Raw genomic sequence first — 18805 nt, forward strand, 5'->3', positions numbered from 1 at the left:
CAATAGTGATGCAACTAGATGCATCATACACTTCCTTCCCTTATGTTTAGTAAAGAAAGGCTTGCTAGCATATTAAAAAGATACATAGACTGTGTATTATACAAACTGAAGATATACCATTTTCTATATTTTACTCATTTGTTAACTCTATGCACCTGTTAGACATAAACTGCATCTTTTCAGGGAACAAGTACAGAGAAGAGCCCTAAAAAATGACCTGCTGAGAGCCACTCGTATCCAAATGGGGACTGAGAGAATCAAACTCTAGACTGCACGATGAATCTTATTAGTAGCTTATAGCCTTAAATCTCTGGGCTAAACTGAAAGAGAAATTATGTTGCTGATTTGAGCAAGCTCAGCCTTTAGTAGGGTCAGAGTGTATACACCAGAATCTTTCTTTCTGAGTTTATTGTAGGTCTAGAAAGAACAGAAATGCAAGGGAATCCTTGAAAAATATGTCTATAATCCAGGAATAAGAAAATAAACACAACAGGATGTTGAGTTAAAGCATAGAAAGTGAAGAAATGTGAATAGAGTTCTATATTTTGTCTGGCATTAATCTATGTAATGAATTCTGGAAATTGATGAGAACAATGGTATATAGGCCCCTCTAGGTGTTGTGGATGTTTTCTATTTGGCAGGCACACTGCTTTATAACTACTCCTTGTATATGAATTTTTATATTCTCAGAGATGCCCATCTGTTGTCAAACTCCATTGAATGTTACTTGCTTCTTCTTATATTTTACATCAGTTTCTTACAGAAAAGAGATTACTATAATAAAGTAAAGCTCATGCAAAAAGTATTAATAATCAAATTCATGCATCAGTAGGCAAAACTATTTAACTACAGACCTTTGTTGACGTATTTTCTGGTAGCATAGTTGACAGATCATTGCTTAACAAGAATTATGCTAGAATGAAAGCACTTAAATATTTTTGCTTCTTAGCATTTCATGATTTCAGTTTCAGAACAAAAACTGGAACAAAAAGACAACACAAAAGAATCCAAATTTGCAATTAGATTCTATACTTATAAAAGCACAGTCTGTATTTTTCCTAAGTACAATGTTGTGCAGGAAAACTTATTGAAAAAAAAAAAATAATTGTTACATTTCAGATGCATGTCAATGTGCCAGAAAAAAATCCTTTCTGCTCTAGTGAGCACATAGTGTCAAGTGAGCAGCTATACTATATTCTCTTTGCTGTACACCTGCACAAAATATAGGGACATTGATGAAGCAGAAAAAAACAAATAAGGGTTAGATAAAAAAAAATGTCTGATTTTGATTATTTTCTCTGTGTGAGTCTCTAAGTTAGCATATTGAACTAACAAATACATAAATGATGAGCAGACATTGGTGCTAGCTGAAATGTTTCACTGATTACAGTTCTGGACATTAGCCTTTAGTTGAGACATGACTGAATTTAATTAAAAATCTCTCATTGATAGTTTTTTATATCATCCTGCCATCTTTGTATCTAGCATGAAATAACCATAACTCCATCTATAATATGAACTGGCAACATGTGTAAAAACAGTAAGAGCTTTTGCTAATATCTCCTGTGTACATGTTACAGGGAGCTAAAATAAATAGCTCCTTTTTACTGCAGAAGAGACAGCACATTAATATATACTGGTGCAGATCTGTGACCAGATCAATCAGGTCAGTGTTTCAGGCCATGAAATTTATCTCAGTATTCTACATTTAACTTTTAAATAAGGCTTAGAAAAAATGCAACATTTTGCTCCTGGCCAGAACTATATTTTATCATGGACAGAAATTGGCTAGTCTATAAAAATTAAATTACACCCCTTTCACTCTATGCAGTCAAGAGGAAAATCTCTAATTGCAAGACTGCACTGCCAAGGTAATGCAGATAACCATTCTTTATACATTTACATTAAAGTTAAAACTCTAAGCTCTGGGGTCTGTTATATAAATGAAAATCAATATTAGACATAAGGATTTCCATCTGTTGTGTAATGTGAATGTATATAAGAGAGTGAAGTATGAAAATTATTGGTTTGCTGATTGTAAATACTTCAGAAGCTAGATATGAAAGATAAACACTGCATATGCCATATATAAATCAGCACGAAAGGTGTACAACATATTAAAACTAAACCAAAGTTTTACCAAAATTGCCTGATATATATATATATATATATATATATATATATATATATATATATATGTATATATATATATATATATATATATATATATATATCACACTGCATAGATGATTTAAACTGATTTATAAACATTTCACTCAAGAACTGTGTCATATAATCTGCTTTGCTGCAAATAAAAGTATATAGGACAATTGCACATCTCACTGAGACTGTACAACCCACAATCAGGGGTGCTGATTTAGACATTAATTTAACTAAATTTAAAAAAAAAATCCAGTTTTACATAGTCAGATATAGGAAATAATTTCTGAGTTGCACTATATTTGTGTCATACATGAGGGGCTAACTAGAATGTTAACAGCACAACCTAATTCTTGTTCACCAGTGACATGACATCCCCATACATATTGTTACCAGTAGCTATAATCTCAGTGGATTTATAGATAGTGTTTTGGATTATAGTGGCTTCCTTGGATGAAAAGCAGAGCATTGTCCAGATTCTAAATTAAGTATATATATATCTATAGATATGTAGATATATATAGTATGCTGATGTTCCAAGTTGCAAATTACTTTAAATCACTCAACTTAAAGCATACTTTCTATATTTGTGTACTATTATACTGTGAGTATTTTAAAACTGTGCATGTAGCAAGCTCCTTTTTATTGGCGTGGTCATTATACTGCTATAAAAGAAGTGCAATTTATGAAGAAATTCCACTAAATTATAATTAAAAAATGCTTCTTCGCCATGTACTTACTAAATAAAATCCAGGCACTGCAGTTTATATACCACCAGACTAATTGTTCCTACTGCAGTTTGAATGCATGCATTTTGACTTGCACCTGTTCCTGAGTAGGTTGATAGTTTGCTACTTCAAGGTGCTGCCAACGGTGGGACTTTGTACAAAATCAGCAGGAGTACTGTCCCTAGTTACACCAAATGGCATTACAAGTGATCTCTGGCAAAGAAAAGAGACATCTGTGCATGGCCAGATGGGGTGGGCAGGAAGTGTTCTGCATCCACTCTGACACTTACCAACAGAGATCTAACTACTGCAGCAGCTTTTTCCACTTCAAAGTAATCACTCAGATGAAGGCTGTGAAGAACATTGTCCTGTTCATTACAATCTTCTCAAAGAGACTGAATCCATTTTTGAATATTTTCTACTAGTTTAATTTAAGAAAAATGTACATCAGAGTTTTTTTTCTCTATAATAACTTGGTTAATGCCACTGGTTTTCTACTTCGGGAAAGGCACTTTATTGTTGCAGTGATTTTTATTTTTTCTGGAATAACCATACTTGTTTTCCATTTGCTATTTTCGCTAATCCTTGTGATTATTTATCAGGGTTATATAGCAGAGAAAGTAAAGGTTATGAACTGTTAACAAGCATTACCGTGAAGTCTGGCTCTGACTTCCTTGAGGTTCCACATACACATTATATAACTCTGACTAAGTTATGTAGATACTGCAGTGCACTGTAAAGTAACATTAGACAGAGGAATTGTGTTAAATGGACTAACACATTAAAGTTATTAAAATAAAATATAGCTTAAAGGTAACTATTATTTTAAGATTTACTTTCAATGTATGTATGCTAATGTTCCTTATTTTTTTGTTTTAGTTTTGTTATTTAATGTGATATGGTCTGCATGCTCACTGTTATCAGTGTGTTGTTTCTAAAAATTTTCAAGACTTTTGATTATTAAATGTGATACAATCTAGATGCTTACTGTAATCTACTGCTACTATTGCTTCCTGGAATAACAGACACGCACACACACACACACACACACACACACACACACACACACACACACACACACACACACACATACATGCACACACATGCACACACGTGCACATGCACATACACACATGCCCACACAGGCGCACGCACATATATATACACATACATGCACACACATACACACATGCTCGCACACACACACACACACACACCAATATCTATATATATATATAGATATATATATATATATATATATATATATATATATATATATATATATATATATAGGTTCCTATCACTTCGTCGACAGTTCATTTCACTGACAGTTCATTTCGTCGACAGTTCATTTAATCGACAAGCATTTTAGGTGGGGGCTTTGCCCACCACACCCCCCAATGTGGGGGGCTGTGCCCCCCACACCCCTCCTAACTATATATATATATATATCAACTCCAGGGTCCCACAACATTGGGGAAGGGGGCAAATGCTTGTTGATGAAATGAACTGTCGACGAAATGAACTGTCAGTGAAATAAACTGTCGACGAAGTGATAGGAACCCATATATATATATATATATATATATATATATATATATATATATATGTGTCTACTTCATTTCATTGAAAACTAATTTCACTGAAAGTCAGTTTCCTACAACCAATTCACTGAAAGCTCACTTCACTGAAAACTCATTTCACTGAAACGCATTTCTTTGAAAGTTATATATGGCCTTTTCCCCACTGTAGTGTGATCCTGCAGTTAGTATATAAAGTGGGTCTATATTATATCATCAAACGCTTAAAAAGCGAATGCTGATTGATCGACCTAATTTAAACGAAAGCTTACAATCTTGAACTGTCAGATCAGGGAAAAAAATCGCTAATCCAAAACACATGCACACAACACAAGCACACCAAACAAACAGAAATCCACACACATACACCTAAAATCTGATACCTAACCCTACACTAAACTATGCACACACCACTAACTACCCACTTACCTTAACCCAAACCCTAACCCTAAGGTCTGTCACTATCGCACACTCACCTCACTCGCTCCCTAACCCTAACTCACTTAAATCCACCCTAACCCTCACGTCCACTTGATCGCACACACACCTAACCCGAGCCCTAACCTTAACTCACCTAAATCACCCTAACACTCACATCTACACAATCGCACACTTACCTGAATCCAACCGGTAACTTTCCACCATAACACTGAAAATACCAAAGCAACAGAAATGGACAACCGAATTCTTTCCCTAGGAAAAAATTTGAGTTTCTGCTGCTTCGATATTTTGCAGTTTCGCGAAAATAAGTTCGATCAATCAGCGTTCGCTTTTTTAAGTGTTCGAGGATATAATATAGACTCTATAACCAAGGGGTGTGGGGCCGTAGCCCCCACATATTGTAAACGTTTTAGAGCATACAGATGGATACTGACAAGTGCAATGAATAACTCTTCCAGAAGACAGCATATAACCAAACTATGTGGGGGACTTTGCCCCCCCCACCCCCCCCCCTTACTATACGTACTAACTCCGGGATAGCACTACAGTGGGAAATAGGCCATATATAACTTTCAATTAAATGATTTGTTTGTGAAGTGAGCTTTCAGTGAATAGGGACCAGTCATTTGAGTTTCAATGAAATGAGTTTACAATGAAACGAAATAGTGATATATATATATATATATATATATATATATATATATATATATATATATTATCTGTACGTGTGTCTGTGCACAAAGAGAAAAGTGATGGCGAAAGGGAGAAATGGAGAATTTTTGCCTTCTATATTAAATTACTACTGTGTGTTTTCCTTAACTGTGCATGGAGGTATATATGAGTCATGTCAAGAAGTTTTTCTGGCCACTGCTTATTTAAAAATAAAATCAGACTCAACCAAAACATGTTTTAAAAGGATAGTTTATCATTAATTACCTTTTGTCTAAACAATTACTTTACTTTGAAAAGCTTGGAAGTTAGTGACAACTCAAAGACACACTCAGTATTCAGAACAGTTATGGTAAATGTCATGTCTGAACAGTAAGTGCTATAAAATATTACAAATCATGTACTGCTGTGATTGGCTTCAGGTGATACATATTCAAGACATTAACTTCTTTAACCCTAGAACATATGCTTTCTAAATGAAAATGTAAAGCTTTTATAATGATGTTGCCAATCTACATGGTGTTGTTCTAAAAACTAGCAATATCAGCTATAATGGGAGCAAACACATGCCATAAACGATGTTATAAATTTCCAAAGCCGAGTGCTCTGCAGTACAATTATTATTTTTTTTTATATTCGATCTTATTTTCTTAAACTGTTTGCTGTGGGAGACGTTTAGACGGCTGACAAAAAGGGCTGCCTATAAATGCTATATGACATAAATGACTTACACTTTGGAATGAGGCATGCTTTCACAGATGACTTAAATTTAACATTAGACTATGACAGTACTGTCTGTAGCGTATTAAACATTATGCTTTTCATCATGGCAAGCATCACCTGATTAGTGCAGCCATAAAATAACAGCAAATCATATTACAGACTGCAATTTATCTAAAAAGTCAGCACTAGTAACCCCAGACAGTTTTAATAACATGATACTTATATTGCCACCGAACAATGTGTTTGTTCTCATTGCCCTTTTAAGAAAACATAGTCAGCCTATTAAAAATATCTATTCACTTTGAAGGATAAGAAAACCAATGTCGCAATGGTGTCTTAAAGCAGACACTGCCTCAGAAGTGGTATGCTTGACTAAGAATTTAAAGGAATTATGAAATTTTAACATGAATCAACAGCAGCACAAATTTGTTAAGTATGAAACTTATTGCAGAAGGTCACTTTTCTGTTTTTAGTTTGAGTCAACATTGTATAGAAAAATGTTAAACTTCACACCATACAGAAAGGCTATTACAGCATTACAAACACATTTGCACTTAAAAAAAAAACACAACCAAACAAAAAACTCTACAATGATTATGCTGGGGGTCTTTAAAAACAAAAATGAATGGTGCCCCAAGTCATCAGCCCTGAACCCATCTCATCCCATCCACAGCCAATGTTAACCATTTCTTGCACAATGGGTCAAGGTGTCATTTAAACCAATGTTCGCTCACACTGCTGGGTGGCCAGCCCTGCCTTTGTTGTTCTTCCATACCACACACATGCAGTCACACCTATGGACAGTTTTGGGTATCCAAGCTACCTACTGTATGTCTTTGGAATGTGGGAGTAAACTGGAATACCCAGAGAAAACCCACACAAACACAGAGAAGATATGCAGACTTCACACAGAAGGAACCACAGCCCATCCTGTACAAATAAAATCACTTCCAAGGTCATTTCACATTTAGAAATGGGGAATTTCCTTTACAGGGACCTTAACCAAACTCAGTGCATTTTTGATGCAAGTATATTTGAAAAAAAATATGCATTACCCTCCATGCATGTTTGACGCAAATATATTTGAAAAAATACACATTACAAACTTAACTAATTCTCTGTAACTCAATATGAATGGACTAAATTATATGCTTGAAAAGTTTGGATTTTTTAGCATATTTCTTTCTTAATCCATACCAAAAATGATACTTATATACTGTATTAATTGCTGTAAAACATTCTGTTCAAAAATGTGCAGTTTAAGGTAGAAAATCTGTAAACTTTAAGTTTTACTATGTACATGAAATTTACTTTACAAACATTAACATCTTTATCTTTGAATATTTTATGAAATATTCCTAAATAAAATAATAAAAAGATAGATACATCAAGAAGTCTCCTATTGTTTACTATCAAAACTCTGAAGCTCATTCAGTCGAAATGCGCATACAACAAATCATAACACTGAAATTCATGTATACCGAAGCCCCTAATGTCGAATCCGCATATCAATATGCAAATTTGACATTAGTCGACATGAATAACATGCAGTCCTACACTGCACTATATATCACTTTAAGATTTTGTAGGGGGGCAAGCCTCCCTGCACCCCCCACACCCCCTGCATAATATATATTCTAACTCCGAGATTGCACTACAGTTGGGGAAAAGGGTATACAATTCCTGACCCCACTGTACCGCGATCTCTAGGTCAATGACCAAACTCATGTTTGCGAATGCACTGGGCATTCGATCAAACAAACTTCACACAAGAGGTGGATTTGCAACATGGTTCGACAAAATAACATTCGACAATCCATGGTAGCTAAAATCGCCATTGGCAATTTGATTGTAAACCGTCTCATATAACACATCACAAGGAGCTACTCTTTGCAGGAAATAACCTAAAATGTTTACAAAACAGTATGACTATATCACATTTAAATGTTTTCTTATCTTGGTATGGTTGTACAACATAGACATTCAGTATAATGTGCTGTTTCTAGTGACAACTATCTACTTTTTGTCAGGTACAGTTTTCATTCTATAATAAGTATATTGTGTTTGTTATGACATTAGGTCAAAAATCTAATCATGTGAATTGAAACGGAGGTTCTTGAATTTTGGCAGAAATGTTAAAGCAAACTGAAGTAGAAAGACCCCAGATGTTCCTAACCAAAAAAGTTGCAGGTCTTATGTTCCTGAGCTACCAAGAAAGGCTGGAAGCTCTATCCCTTTATTCAGTGACTTGTAGACTTTTGAAGGGAGATCTCTGAGTCACTTGTCACACTACTAGACACCTGATTGTCCTTGACCTCCTGTTTCGAAAAAAAAGTTCAGTATATCCACCAATATTTGAACAAGGACTCTAAATCTTTGTATAGATCCCAGTGCTTTGCAAAAGTGGAATAAATGCCCCCTACATGTTAAACAGTGCAACACAATATCTTTAAACTTCCACTACATGTTAAGCAGTGCAACTCGTTATCTTTAAACTTCCACTACATGTTAAGCAGTGCAACTCGTTATCTTTAAACTTCCACTACATGTTAAGCAGTGCAACTCGTTATCTTTAAACTTCCACTACATGTTAAGCAGTGCAACTCGTTATCTTTAAACTTCCACTACATGTTAAGCAGTGCAACTCGTTATCTTTAAACTTCCACTACATGTTAAGCAGTGCAACTCGTTATCTTTAAACTTCTACTACATGTTAAGCAGTGCAATTCGTTATCTTTAAACTTCCACTACATGTTAAGCAGTGCAACTCGTTATCTTTAAACTTCCACTACATGTTAAGCAGTGCAACTCGTTATCTTTAAACTTCCACTACATGTTAAGCAGTGCAACTCCTTATCTTTAAACTTCCACTACATGTTAAGCAGTGCAACTTGTTATCTTTAAACTTCCACTACATGTTAAGCAGTGCAACTCGTTATCTTTAAACTTCCACTACATGTTAAGCAGTGCAACTCCTTATCTTTAAACTTCCACTACATGTTAAGTAGTGCAACTCCATATCTTTAAACTTCCACTACATGTTAAGCAGTGCAACTCGTTATCTTTAAACTTCCACTACATGTTAAGCAGTGCAACTCCTTATCTTTAAACTTCCACTACATGTTAAGCAGTGCAACTCGTTATCTTTAAACTTCCACTACATGTTAAGCAGTGCAACTCGTTATCTTCCTTTAAACATAAACCAAATGACCTAATGGATACCCACAAATTTATTCTGGGATTGACTGGTATGGCCTTCTTGGAGAAAGGGGGTGTTGCCTGAGGGAGGGTACTGGCAACATGTGAATGATCATGAGACTCTGTAGTCTTGGAATATTTATGAATTCCCCAGAGCCACAAAAGTCTGAGATGCAGTACCACCACACATACCTACTACTGACCCAGGTTTTGAAATTGCCCATGCCTAATCCAGAAAACAACAGCTGGAATCACATTCCAGAGAGTACTCACAAGTTGTAATGTAATGGTATCATACATGCTATATCTCTGATACCATGTGACTGAAGCTACAACACAACAGAAATAAAGGCATCAACAACAAGATATAAACCATGATGTTTATGTTACGTTCACACTATCCACTGATATCACTCCATATATACTAGTATGGAAATGGTATGATGACAGTTATAAAGGAGAAAGAAACTTTGTAGCATGCATTACAAGGATGTAGTTATAGCGGATGAACCTGAAATGAAAGAAAAGGATAAATAACTAGAGACAACAAGAGTAGATAGCTAAGGTTAAAAAAACACACACATAATCAGCACTGGAGTACATCATTTACTGAGTACAATGAATCTAAGTAGGGGGGTGTCAGCTAAGGCTGGATAAGCTAGGTAACCTAATAGGTTGCATGTGAGTTCTTGGTTATACCTTTCTTGTTCCTTGAACTTGGAATGTCTTTACACTAAAGACTTTGAATACTGGGGCACTGTAAATTAATACACAGTCTATGATATATGAATGCTCAAATGCCAAGTTCATTGTAAACTGAAATCATTGTTGGAGCAGTAGTATTTGAGGCACTTAGTATCATATGTAGCATACTCCCTGTTCAAAAACACACATTTACCATAGCTGTTCTGCTTATGTGGACTTTGAGTTGTCAACATCCTAGGTTCAATATTGGTGTGTGTGTGTGTGTGTGTGTGTGTGTGTGTGTGTGTGTGTGTGTGTGTGTGCGTGTGTATGTGTGCGTATGTGCGCGTGTGTGTGCAACGTGCGCGTGTGTTTGTGTGTGTGTGTGTGTGTGTGTGTGTTTGTGTGTGTGTATGTGCGTCTGTGTGTGCATGTGTGTGCGTGCATGTGTGCATGTGTGTGTGTGTGTGTGTGTGTGTGTGTGTGTGTGTGTGTGTGTGTGAGAGAGAGAGAGAGAGAGAGAGAGAGAGACTCACATATTCATCATCATTTCTTCCTTTACAACTAAATAAATAAATAACAGGGGCTTGGTCTAGTGATTTTACAGGGGTCTACTTTAGCTGCTCAAAAGCCAAAAACCCTGAATACAAATAGCAGGACACGTAAAGAGCGAACCGTCAATACAGTGAACGAATGAAACCGCGAAAGTGGAAATATTGAATTTGCATAGTTGGCCCATCTGTGGTATAGCTCCGTAAGGTAAGTGTGTGATAGTTATGGACCTTAGGGTTAGGGAGGGGTTAAGGAACGTGCATAGGTAGGTAGTGTATGTAAGGTTGTGTGTAGGTAATGTATGTAAGGTTTAGTGTAGGGTTTTGTTAACTGTATGTGTGTGGAATATTTAGTTTGTTTGGGTATAGCTCCGTGGGTGAAGTGTGCGGTAGTTACGGACCTTAGGGTTAGGGAGGGGTTAAGGATAGTGCATAGATAGTTGTGTATGTGGGGTTTAGCGTAGGGTTTGTAGTAGGGTTTTGGTGGTTAAATTTAGGGTTAGAAGTAAGGTTTTAGTTAGTGTATGTGTGTGTTGTTTTTAATGTGTTTGGGTAGGTAGTGTGTTGTGGGTGTTGGGTTGGCTGACTATGACAGTTCGAGGTTTGAAATTTCGCGGTTTAGTACGTTCGACGTATTTGCAGTTCGCTCTTTATGTGTCGCGCTATTTGTATTCAGGGTTTTCAGATTTTGAGAGGATAAAGTAAACTAATTTTACAGATGAACTCATGTTCTCAACTTTCAGATTTGTCAACAAGATATTATATGCTATGTTGTATGTTTAACAGTATAACATGGGTAAACTAATCAGGGTTTTATAGTACTGAAAATTTCAGTCTAGGTGTTGATTAATTTTCTTGTTTATTTTTTGCAGTTGCTGTACAGTGCTATGCTATGCCTCCTGGGGTATGGTTCACTTAAATAACATAAAAGATTTATAGAGTAGGAAGAAAAAGGGATATCTTAGCATTTATCCTCATGGATAAGATTCAATAGAGATATTAAACACAAATTCTTTTCTATGCAAATTATTATGTCCATTACATAAGAGACTCCCCATTCTCAAGACTGACACATAGTCTGGATTGTTTTAACTGGCATACAGTATATCTTAGTGGTTTTGGCTGAGAAACAAGGATGCAGCCAGGTATATTTAATGTATACAGCTATGTCTAACAGAGTTAAAAGTATGTCTACAACAATTTAGCCAGTACATGTAAGCGGACCTTTACAAAACTTGTTTAGATAGTAGAATTACTCATTTGTGAGCAAATTCTTTTAAGAATGAAAGCTGACATAACTGGAACTGATGTGGATATGCATTGTGTTTATAGTGTGTAACATACTGTAGATGTATAAATTTGTTAATGCAATATGGGCTGATGGGGCAACAGTGTTTGTTTGCAAGAACAGACTGGACGTTTCTGACTGTGCCCCTCACAGTAAGCTTGCCACTACTGCCATACTCCTATCATCAACATACTCCTACTCTTAAAACATTTTGTTACCACCATGATGCAGTTTTTCCCAGCATGCCTCAGCTGTACATTTTCTGCTCAGGCCAGAGCCATAAACCCTCTATGTTTCTGATTCTACCTCCAACATCAGCAGTCTTGAAGATGCTACTGTCCTCAGAATCACATTGGTATCAAAACTACTTAGTAATCTTGGAGCAGAAACTATTATATGAGTTGGGCAAAGTGATAACAATGTCCAGGAGACCAAAGCTGTGGACAGACGAGAAAGCTGCAGCTACATTTTAAAGGGTGTACACGAGACTCATGTTGCCTTTTCTCTATGTTTCAGGGCCACATACCGTTGTACTGTCTCACTATTTAAGCATTGCATTTTTCATCAAAAACATCAACAGCACTCTTCTCAGATGTACAGTGTGCTGAGAAGGGCAACATGAAAACTGCTTGTGGTGATCAGACATTTTATGACTGCAATAATTCACCCTAGGGCAGGTACTCACATCTTCAGTCACTGTTAAAATGGCAGAAGAAGGTGGTGGAACTAAAGGTACTTGAATGGTGTTGATGAACATGTTTACTGTAACCTGTCTGACAGAAAGTAATTTACACATTTCTTGCTTTTATTGCCTTTATCTTTTTCATTATATTTACGTCTACCAAAAGTGTACCTTGTTGAATCATAGCAGAACAGCAAAGAAAAAAAAAACATTTTATGCTCTCCTGCATCCTACAATCATGGGGTTGATTCTAGTCATCTTTGTTCACACACACCTCATTTTCTTTGACTGGAACCAGAAAACTAAAACTAAATAGGAAAAGAAAAAGCAGGGAGGCATAGGCAGTACACAAAATCTGAACTTGCTCTGTATATGCTACCACACACTATTCACAAATGTTGTGACTGTGACTGCAGTAATTCATACCAGGGCAAATGTGTATAGGAAAATAATTAATTTTTGGTACTAGAACAAAGCACCAATTTTAAGCTGCATCTTCAACATTCCTTCCTTTCTCTCCCACACTTCACTAATTATCCACTTATCTCAGGAAAGCACCATGGTGGAGCTGGAACTCACACAGACACGCAGAGGAAACAAGACATAGAAGGTCAACCTGAATGAATCTTCAGCCCATCCCAGGTAAGGACATAAACAGTGTGCACTCAGTTCCTTCTAATAAAACTACCTTATACAGTGGATAAAAACAATATGTCCATATAGCCAACTGCACTATTCACAAGCACAAATCTTAGCTTCTTTGCTCAATAATTCTAGACAAAGTTAAAAAATAATGGTGACACAAAGGGCCAAGTTCGGTGACAGATAGTAAATATGGCTCTTGCAATCTAATAACAGCTTTTGCCCTAGCATGCATTTTTGTGAAGACTATGAGGTGTGATTCAAATGTCTCATTTTTGTAACTGCAACTCTCAATGATTTGACAAAAAACAAAGATTATATGTGGAACATGCAAAAATTAAAGGTAAAAATGTGTGCATTCTGTATAATTTTGCACAGTTGAGTTTTATTTCCCATAAGCAAATACATTTATGAAGAATTTTGATTTTTGAAGAAATCTGATAATGATTTGAATGTTTGTTTTTATTATCCATTTCTGTTTTCTGCCCATCAGACTGCAGTGCCCAATAATATTCCTGAAAAAATGGGTTATTGGCTTACTGCTGATTGATGAACTGTATGCAAATCTGTGTATGAATGAAAATTAACGTTCACATTTGGTTTCTTTGCAGACCCATAGTGTCCTCCCTCTGAATGGATGGACTTTCTATAGGTTCATAAGCAAGTACTACGCTAGCTGCACCTGTGGGCTATTCTAATCTTAGCTAATTTCTCCCACTGACGAGAATCTGACCCTGTTCCTTGTCAACGTAAGGTAAACACCTTAACCATTATGCCAACCTTCATCCACAGAAAATAAAGGATTCTTTGTGGAAACCCGGACTAAATCACAATTTTTAGATCTGTAGTCTAACGCTGTTGAGCTGTTTCATCAACACATTCATCTTGAAGCAACTGTCGAGATTTTTTTCATCATATTTTCAGTCTAAACCTCACAGAGTGTGTGGTTTTCTGGCAAATCATTGAGGAATGAACTCACCAAATAATGACGCGTATTTAAAATTCTCAGACTTTATATCATATAGAAATTACATGTTAACACAAAACCTGGTATTCTAACAACGTTCTAGGTTTATAAGAGCAATACTTAAAATCTGTCTCTATTTTTGGGTTTTTGTCATCACTATTATTTTAAGGTTTGTCCAGATTTCTTGCGCTAAGTGGTTGGGAGGTATGGCCTGAAGACATGCCAGGAGGTGATTTGGCCATCTTATAAAGTGTGTGCGTGTGTGTGTGTGTGTGTGTGTGTGTGTGTGTGTGTGTGTAAATGAATATGAGAGAGAGACCGACTGACCTTTCGTCCTGTATAAATTATTGCTTTAAGCGACCCTGCATAGGATCGGTTATACGAAATGAATGAATGGATTAATGAATGAATGAATGGGGTTTATTTTTAAATTTTAAGCTGCCGTTTCATAGATAAAATAATCTTGCAGTTTTGATTGCACACATCTTAGACGATCAAGATCACAACTAGCCGACTTGATACCCAAAGACATTCTATTTCACATTATAACCAGTTTCACTTAAAACTGTATTTCTACCGCTGGGGAACAGGTTTTCAGTCCTGTAGCAAAACACTCTGTACTTATTTATAATGCAATCTTGCTTACCGTGACTTTTTACTATCACTTCCTTCTGACAGGCATCCTGTACATTGACGGTACAATTTACTATGAACTCGGCGCTGGAGCAGTCATTATCCAGTTGAAATTCTTCACACTGATAGCACTGAATTTGGAGAGCCAAGCCTGAAGGAGGAAGCAGACATGAGCAATGATTAGGGAAGCGGTTGCATTAATGCAGCAGACAGCCTTTTCACACGCATTGAGTCCATTAGGTGTTTGCTCTGTGACACTACTTTCAGAGTTTTACGGTGATCGTTTTTTTTTTTTTTTTTGTTCTCTTCTGTTGCTGGAAAAGACTAAAGCTGGCTAAGCATGATCTGAGATCAACACAAGTTATGCTGTTTTCTTCGTGATATGCATGCCTTACTGGGAATGATAATAATAATAATAATAATAATAATTAAAAAAATCAATAATACCACTACTACTAGTAATGATAACAACAATAACGCTAATAAAAACGTTTAAAGTTACGGACTGCGTTAATCCAGTGTTGGCAGCTACCAGGACCCAGTACGTTCTCAAAATAACAGGGGGAGTCTGCTGAGTGTGTTGGGCAGGTACTCATATTGCTCCTACTCATTTGATTAAGGAGAAAACAACTGTACATAGTCCACCCCCCCCAAAAAAAAAAACAAAAAACAAAAAAACAAAAAAAATCCCATACAAATAAAAAAAATCCCATACACCAACGTCTCACACACACTATAGATAGCCACACACCCTAAAATGCAAACTATCAAACCATCACCATCATAGATTGCACTTAGCAGGTGCTAGTACTGTGTGGAGGTGAGTGCATGCATGAGTTGTGTGTGCACCCACAGCTGTCAACATCCTTTCTGTGAAATATGACACAGTACCTCTCCTAACGTGGAAAACATGGGCAAATGTGCAACACTTAATAACAGTTTACTAACAACTTCAACTGGGAACCTCACAAGATGCTTAAAACGTGTTACCTTTATACTTATAAAACTATTTTTATTAATTAGTATGGTTCAGTATTATATATCACTATATAAACATCTTAATACCGTGTAACAGGCTGGTTCAACCAACGTGGAATAACGAGGAACGACTTTTTATATAAAAACGTGGAACGTTCCTCATAATGAAGCAAATTTGAGATGACCCTGGTGCTGGTTTCCACCTTGTAATTTTCTTATGCTGTGCTATTACATTTGCTATAAGCAGTACCTCCGACACCTCCGTGCACATTAAAATAAGCCTGCAGTAATAACTGGAATGCAGACTTCTTTATGAAGTCTGCAGTCCTAGCCACCCATTACTTTTGATAATAAATAAACTATAAAGTGACCCTAATAAATGCAAACGCATCTAGAGCATGACAGCCAGCTCTTAAAAACCTGTTTCCACTTATATTCTCTCAAAGGGTTAAATTAGCTGTAAGTGAGATGGCTAACCAGGAAAAGAAAATGTGCAGTCATTGTATGAGTGTAGAATAGTTAAACCAAGTTTTGTACACTAAATGAAGCGGGTTTGTTCCACAAAATAGGTTTCTTCCTCTACAAACAAGCAACACCGTTCCCATTGTGATTTATTCCATCCTCATTTACCAGGACGGAGTCTCAGCTGTGCGTTAATGGTTCGATTAGTCCCCTGGACTCTTGCGTGTAGCTTAACCAGAATGCACTCTATATAGCAATGAAGCTAGTGTATCACAAAAGCACATTGTGTCTTCAGAAGTCCGAGCACTGGACCACAACACCAAGGTCCCAAAAAAGAGAAAAGGAGATAGCAACATCAGTAGTACTGCATCAAACAATGGCCATACCTTATTGCAATTCTGTCCAACACGTTTCTTTAGCCTTCCTAGCACAAATGGAAAACACTGGCACCTGCACCCCCACACAGCCCTCCACTCAGTTTGGGGGCAGAATAACCGCATGCACAATTGTGTGCGGGTGTGTCTGTCAGCCGAGCGGGGCGCCTTACCTGCAGGGAGCAATAATCCACAAAAAGTTGTGAAGACGAGGAGCCGCATCCTCCCCCAGCTGTCTCTGCCAAACCATCGGAGATGAGTAGGTTTCCACTGAGCATAGAGTTATAGACTTGCACGCCCGAGGACCTGCATACAGGTTGCAGACGTTGCCCGTCCTCTCCTTACAACATCTGAGAGTTGGACCACTGACATGAAAATTCTGGAGACTTGAAAAAATGTCTCCCACGTGACTGGTGGTAGAGGGAGCAAGCTATTCTGCATTTGTTACGTGGGCTGAGTGTGCACTGGGAGGGCATAACAAGAAAGATAGCAGGCAGAGAAGTTCATAAAAGCCCCAACTAACAGGGAAAGTTGGGCACAAGTACTGCGGCACAAACACCAGCAGGAGAACCAACTTCATCAAAGGCACCCTCGGGGGCTGCTTTAAATCAATGTATTATATTATATTAATAAACTAAAGTGACCAAGACCAAGTTCGCTTTACATACAGTAAGTTAAATATTAGAATAAGATCATTTAAACCTGCTGTGTTTTAGAAGGATGATGACGGCGTTTACAATGGTAAGATGTTTTATTTCGTTTCGTAAACCTGATTTTTGTATTAAAGGGACGCGCGATAATCACAATCAGTACTGGATACTTTGGCAACTGTCTAAAGGAAAAAAAGGAGGATTCTGATGAACGTCAAAAGGGGTGGCTTTTCTGATGGGCGCGCGCACACACGTGTTTCTTACTGGCTTTTCTAGTGATCGTGGTTCGGATCTTGCTCCTTACTGTAACCGTGACCATTTTATTTTTTAACGGGCATTAGGCTATACAGTACTGCGCATAAAAATTTCGAGCCGTTTATCGCATCCCGAAATCTGCTACAACTATGTTGCGCACTTTTCTACGCAATGGCAAAGATCAGAAATGTTTGAGTGTATACCAGTAAGCAATATAACCAACCCTGAATTAAAATCCACAGTTCACATGGAAGGCAGGCACTGCAATCTGGATAAGATTTTCTTACTAATTTGATTTAACAGTAACTATCTCCACGCATCAAAAATAATTTGCAAACAAATCCTATTTTCTTAACAGTTGCACTTCTATAATTCTGACCAATAACGAAGCATTTCATGGTCAGAAGCAAAACCACAGTCATCATATTGTTTTCTTTTCAATGCATCTTTGTTATTAGAATCACCAACTACACACCTATGTTCAATGATTCAAGTAGTCCTTGGGTGTAGTGCTTTAAAACAGAGAACATTATCACAGATGGGAAAACTAGAAAATGTCTGGCCTTAAATAATATCACCAAAAAGAACACCTGCGATCCAGAAGTAATGAATGATCTTGGCGTTAATAAGTCAACAGCTCTGAACCTTCCCTGGCAGATATGGAACAATTCCTCTAATAATGTGGAACACTTATCAACAACTTCAGCTAGGAAGTTCTCAGCATTAGTTAAAATGTGTTAATCTATACTAACAAAAATGTTCCTTTCACGAACTGTGGTCCAGCATTACTCATTATGGATATTTCTTCAAAAATTCTTAACATAGAATGTATGACATGACATTTCTATGTGGAATCGTGGCTCAATGAAGAGCAGGGAGTTTTTAAGACCCCAGATGAGGAATGTTTCTCATAATGAGGTAGAACTGAGAGATGTGAATCAATCAAAGGAATGCATTGTCAGACCTCATTATGTCCATGACAGTCTGTACATTTTATAACATATCACAAAAAGTATTACAATTGCAATTTACTAAAGTAGATATGTGTGCATGTTATTGTTAATAAATCATGCTATGACTGCTTATATGTTTGTTTTTATGCCATTTTGAACTGTTTTTTTTTTCATTTCTTGGTTTGAC

At 36.8% G+C, this 18805-nt stretch overlaps 1 protein-coding gene across 1 annotated transcript in view; it reads right to left on the minus strand.

Moving 5' to 3' along the window:
• LYPD1 (LY6/PLAUR domain containing 1) overlaps positions 1–18604 on the minus strand; it is a 209965-nt gene extending 191361 nt beyond the window's left edge. Inside the window, exons 1-2 of the mRNA XM_044074931.1 lie at positions 16934–18604; positions 14960–15097 (exon numbers count right to left, since the gene is read on the minus strand). Coding sequence (XP_043930866.1) covers positions 14960–15097; positions 16934–16982 — 187 coding nt within the window. The 5' untranslated portion in view covers positions 16983–18604. The remainder of the gene's footprint in view (positions 1–14959; positions 15098–16933) is intronic.
• Between the last annotated feature and the right edge of the window lie 201 nt (positions 18605–18805).

The sequence above is a fragment of the Protopterus annectens genome, chromosome 6.part0, assembly GCF_019279795.1.
Source record: "Protopterus annectens isolate FY-2018-M chromosome 6.part0, PAN1.0, whole genome shotgun sequence".
In the NCBI taxonomy this organism is placed as follows: Eukaryota; Metazoa; Chordata; order Ceratodontiformes; family Protopteridae; genus Protopterus; species Protopterus annectens.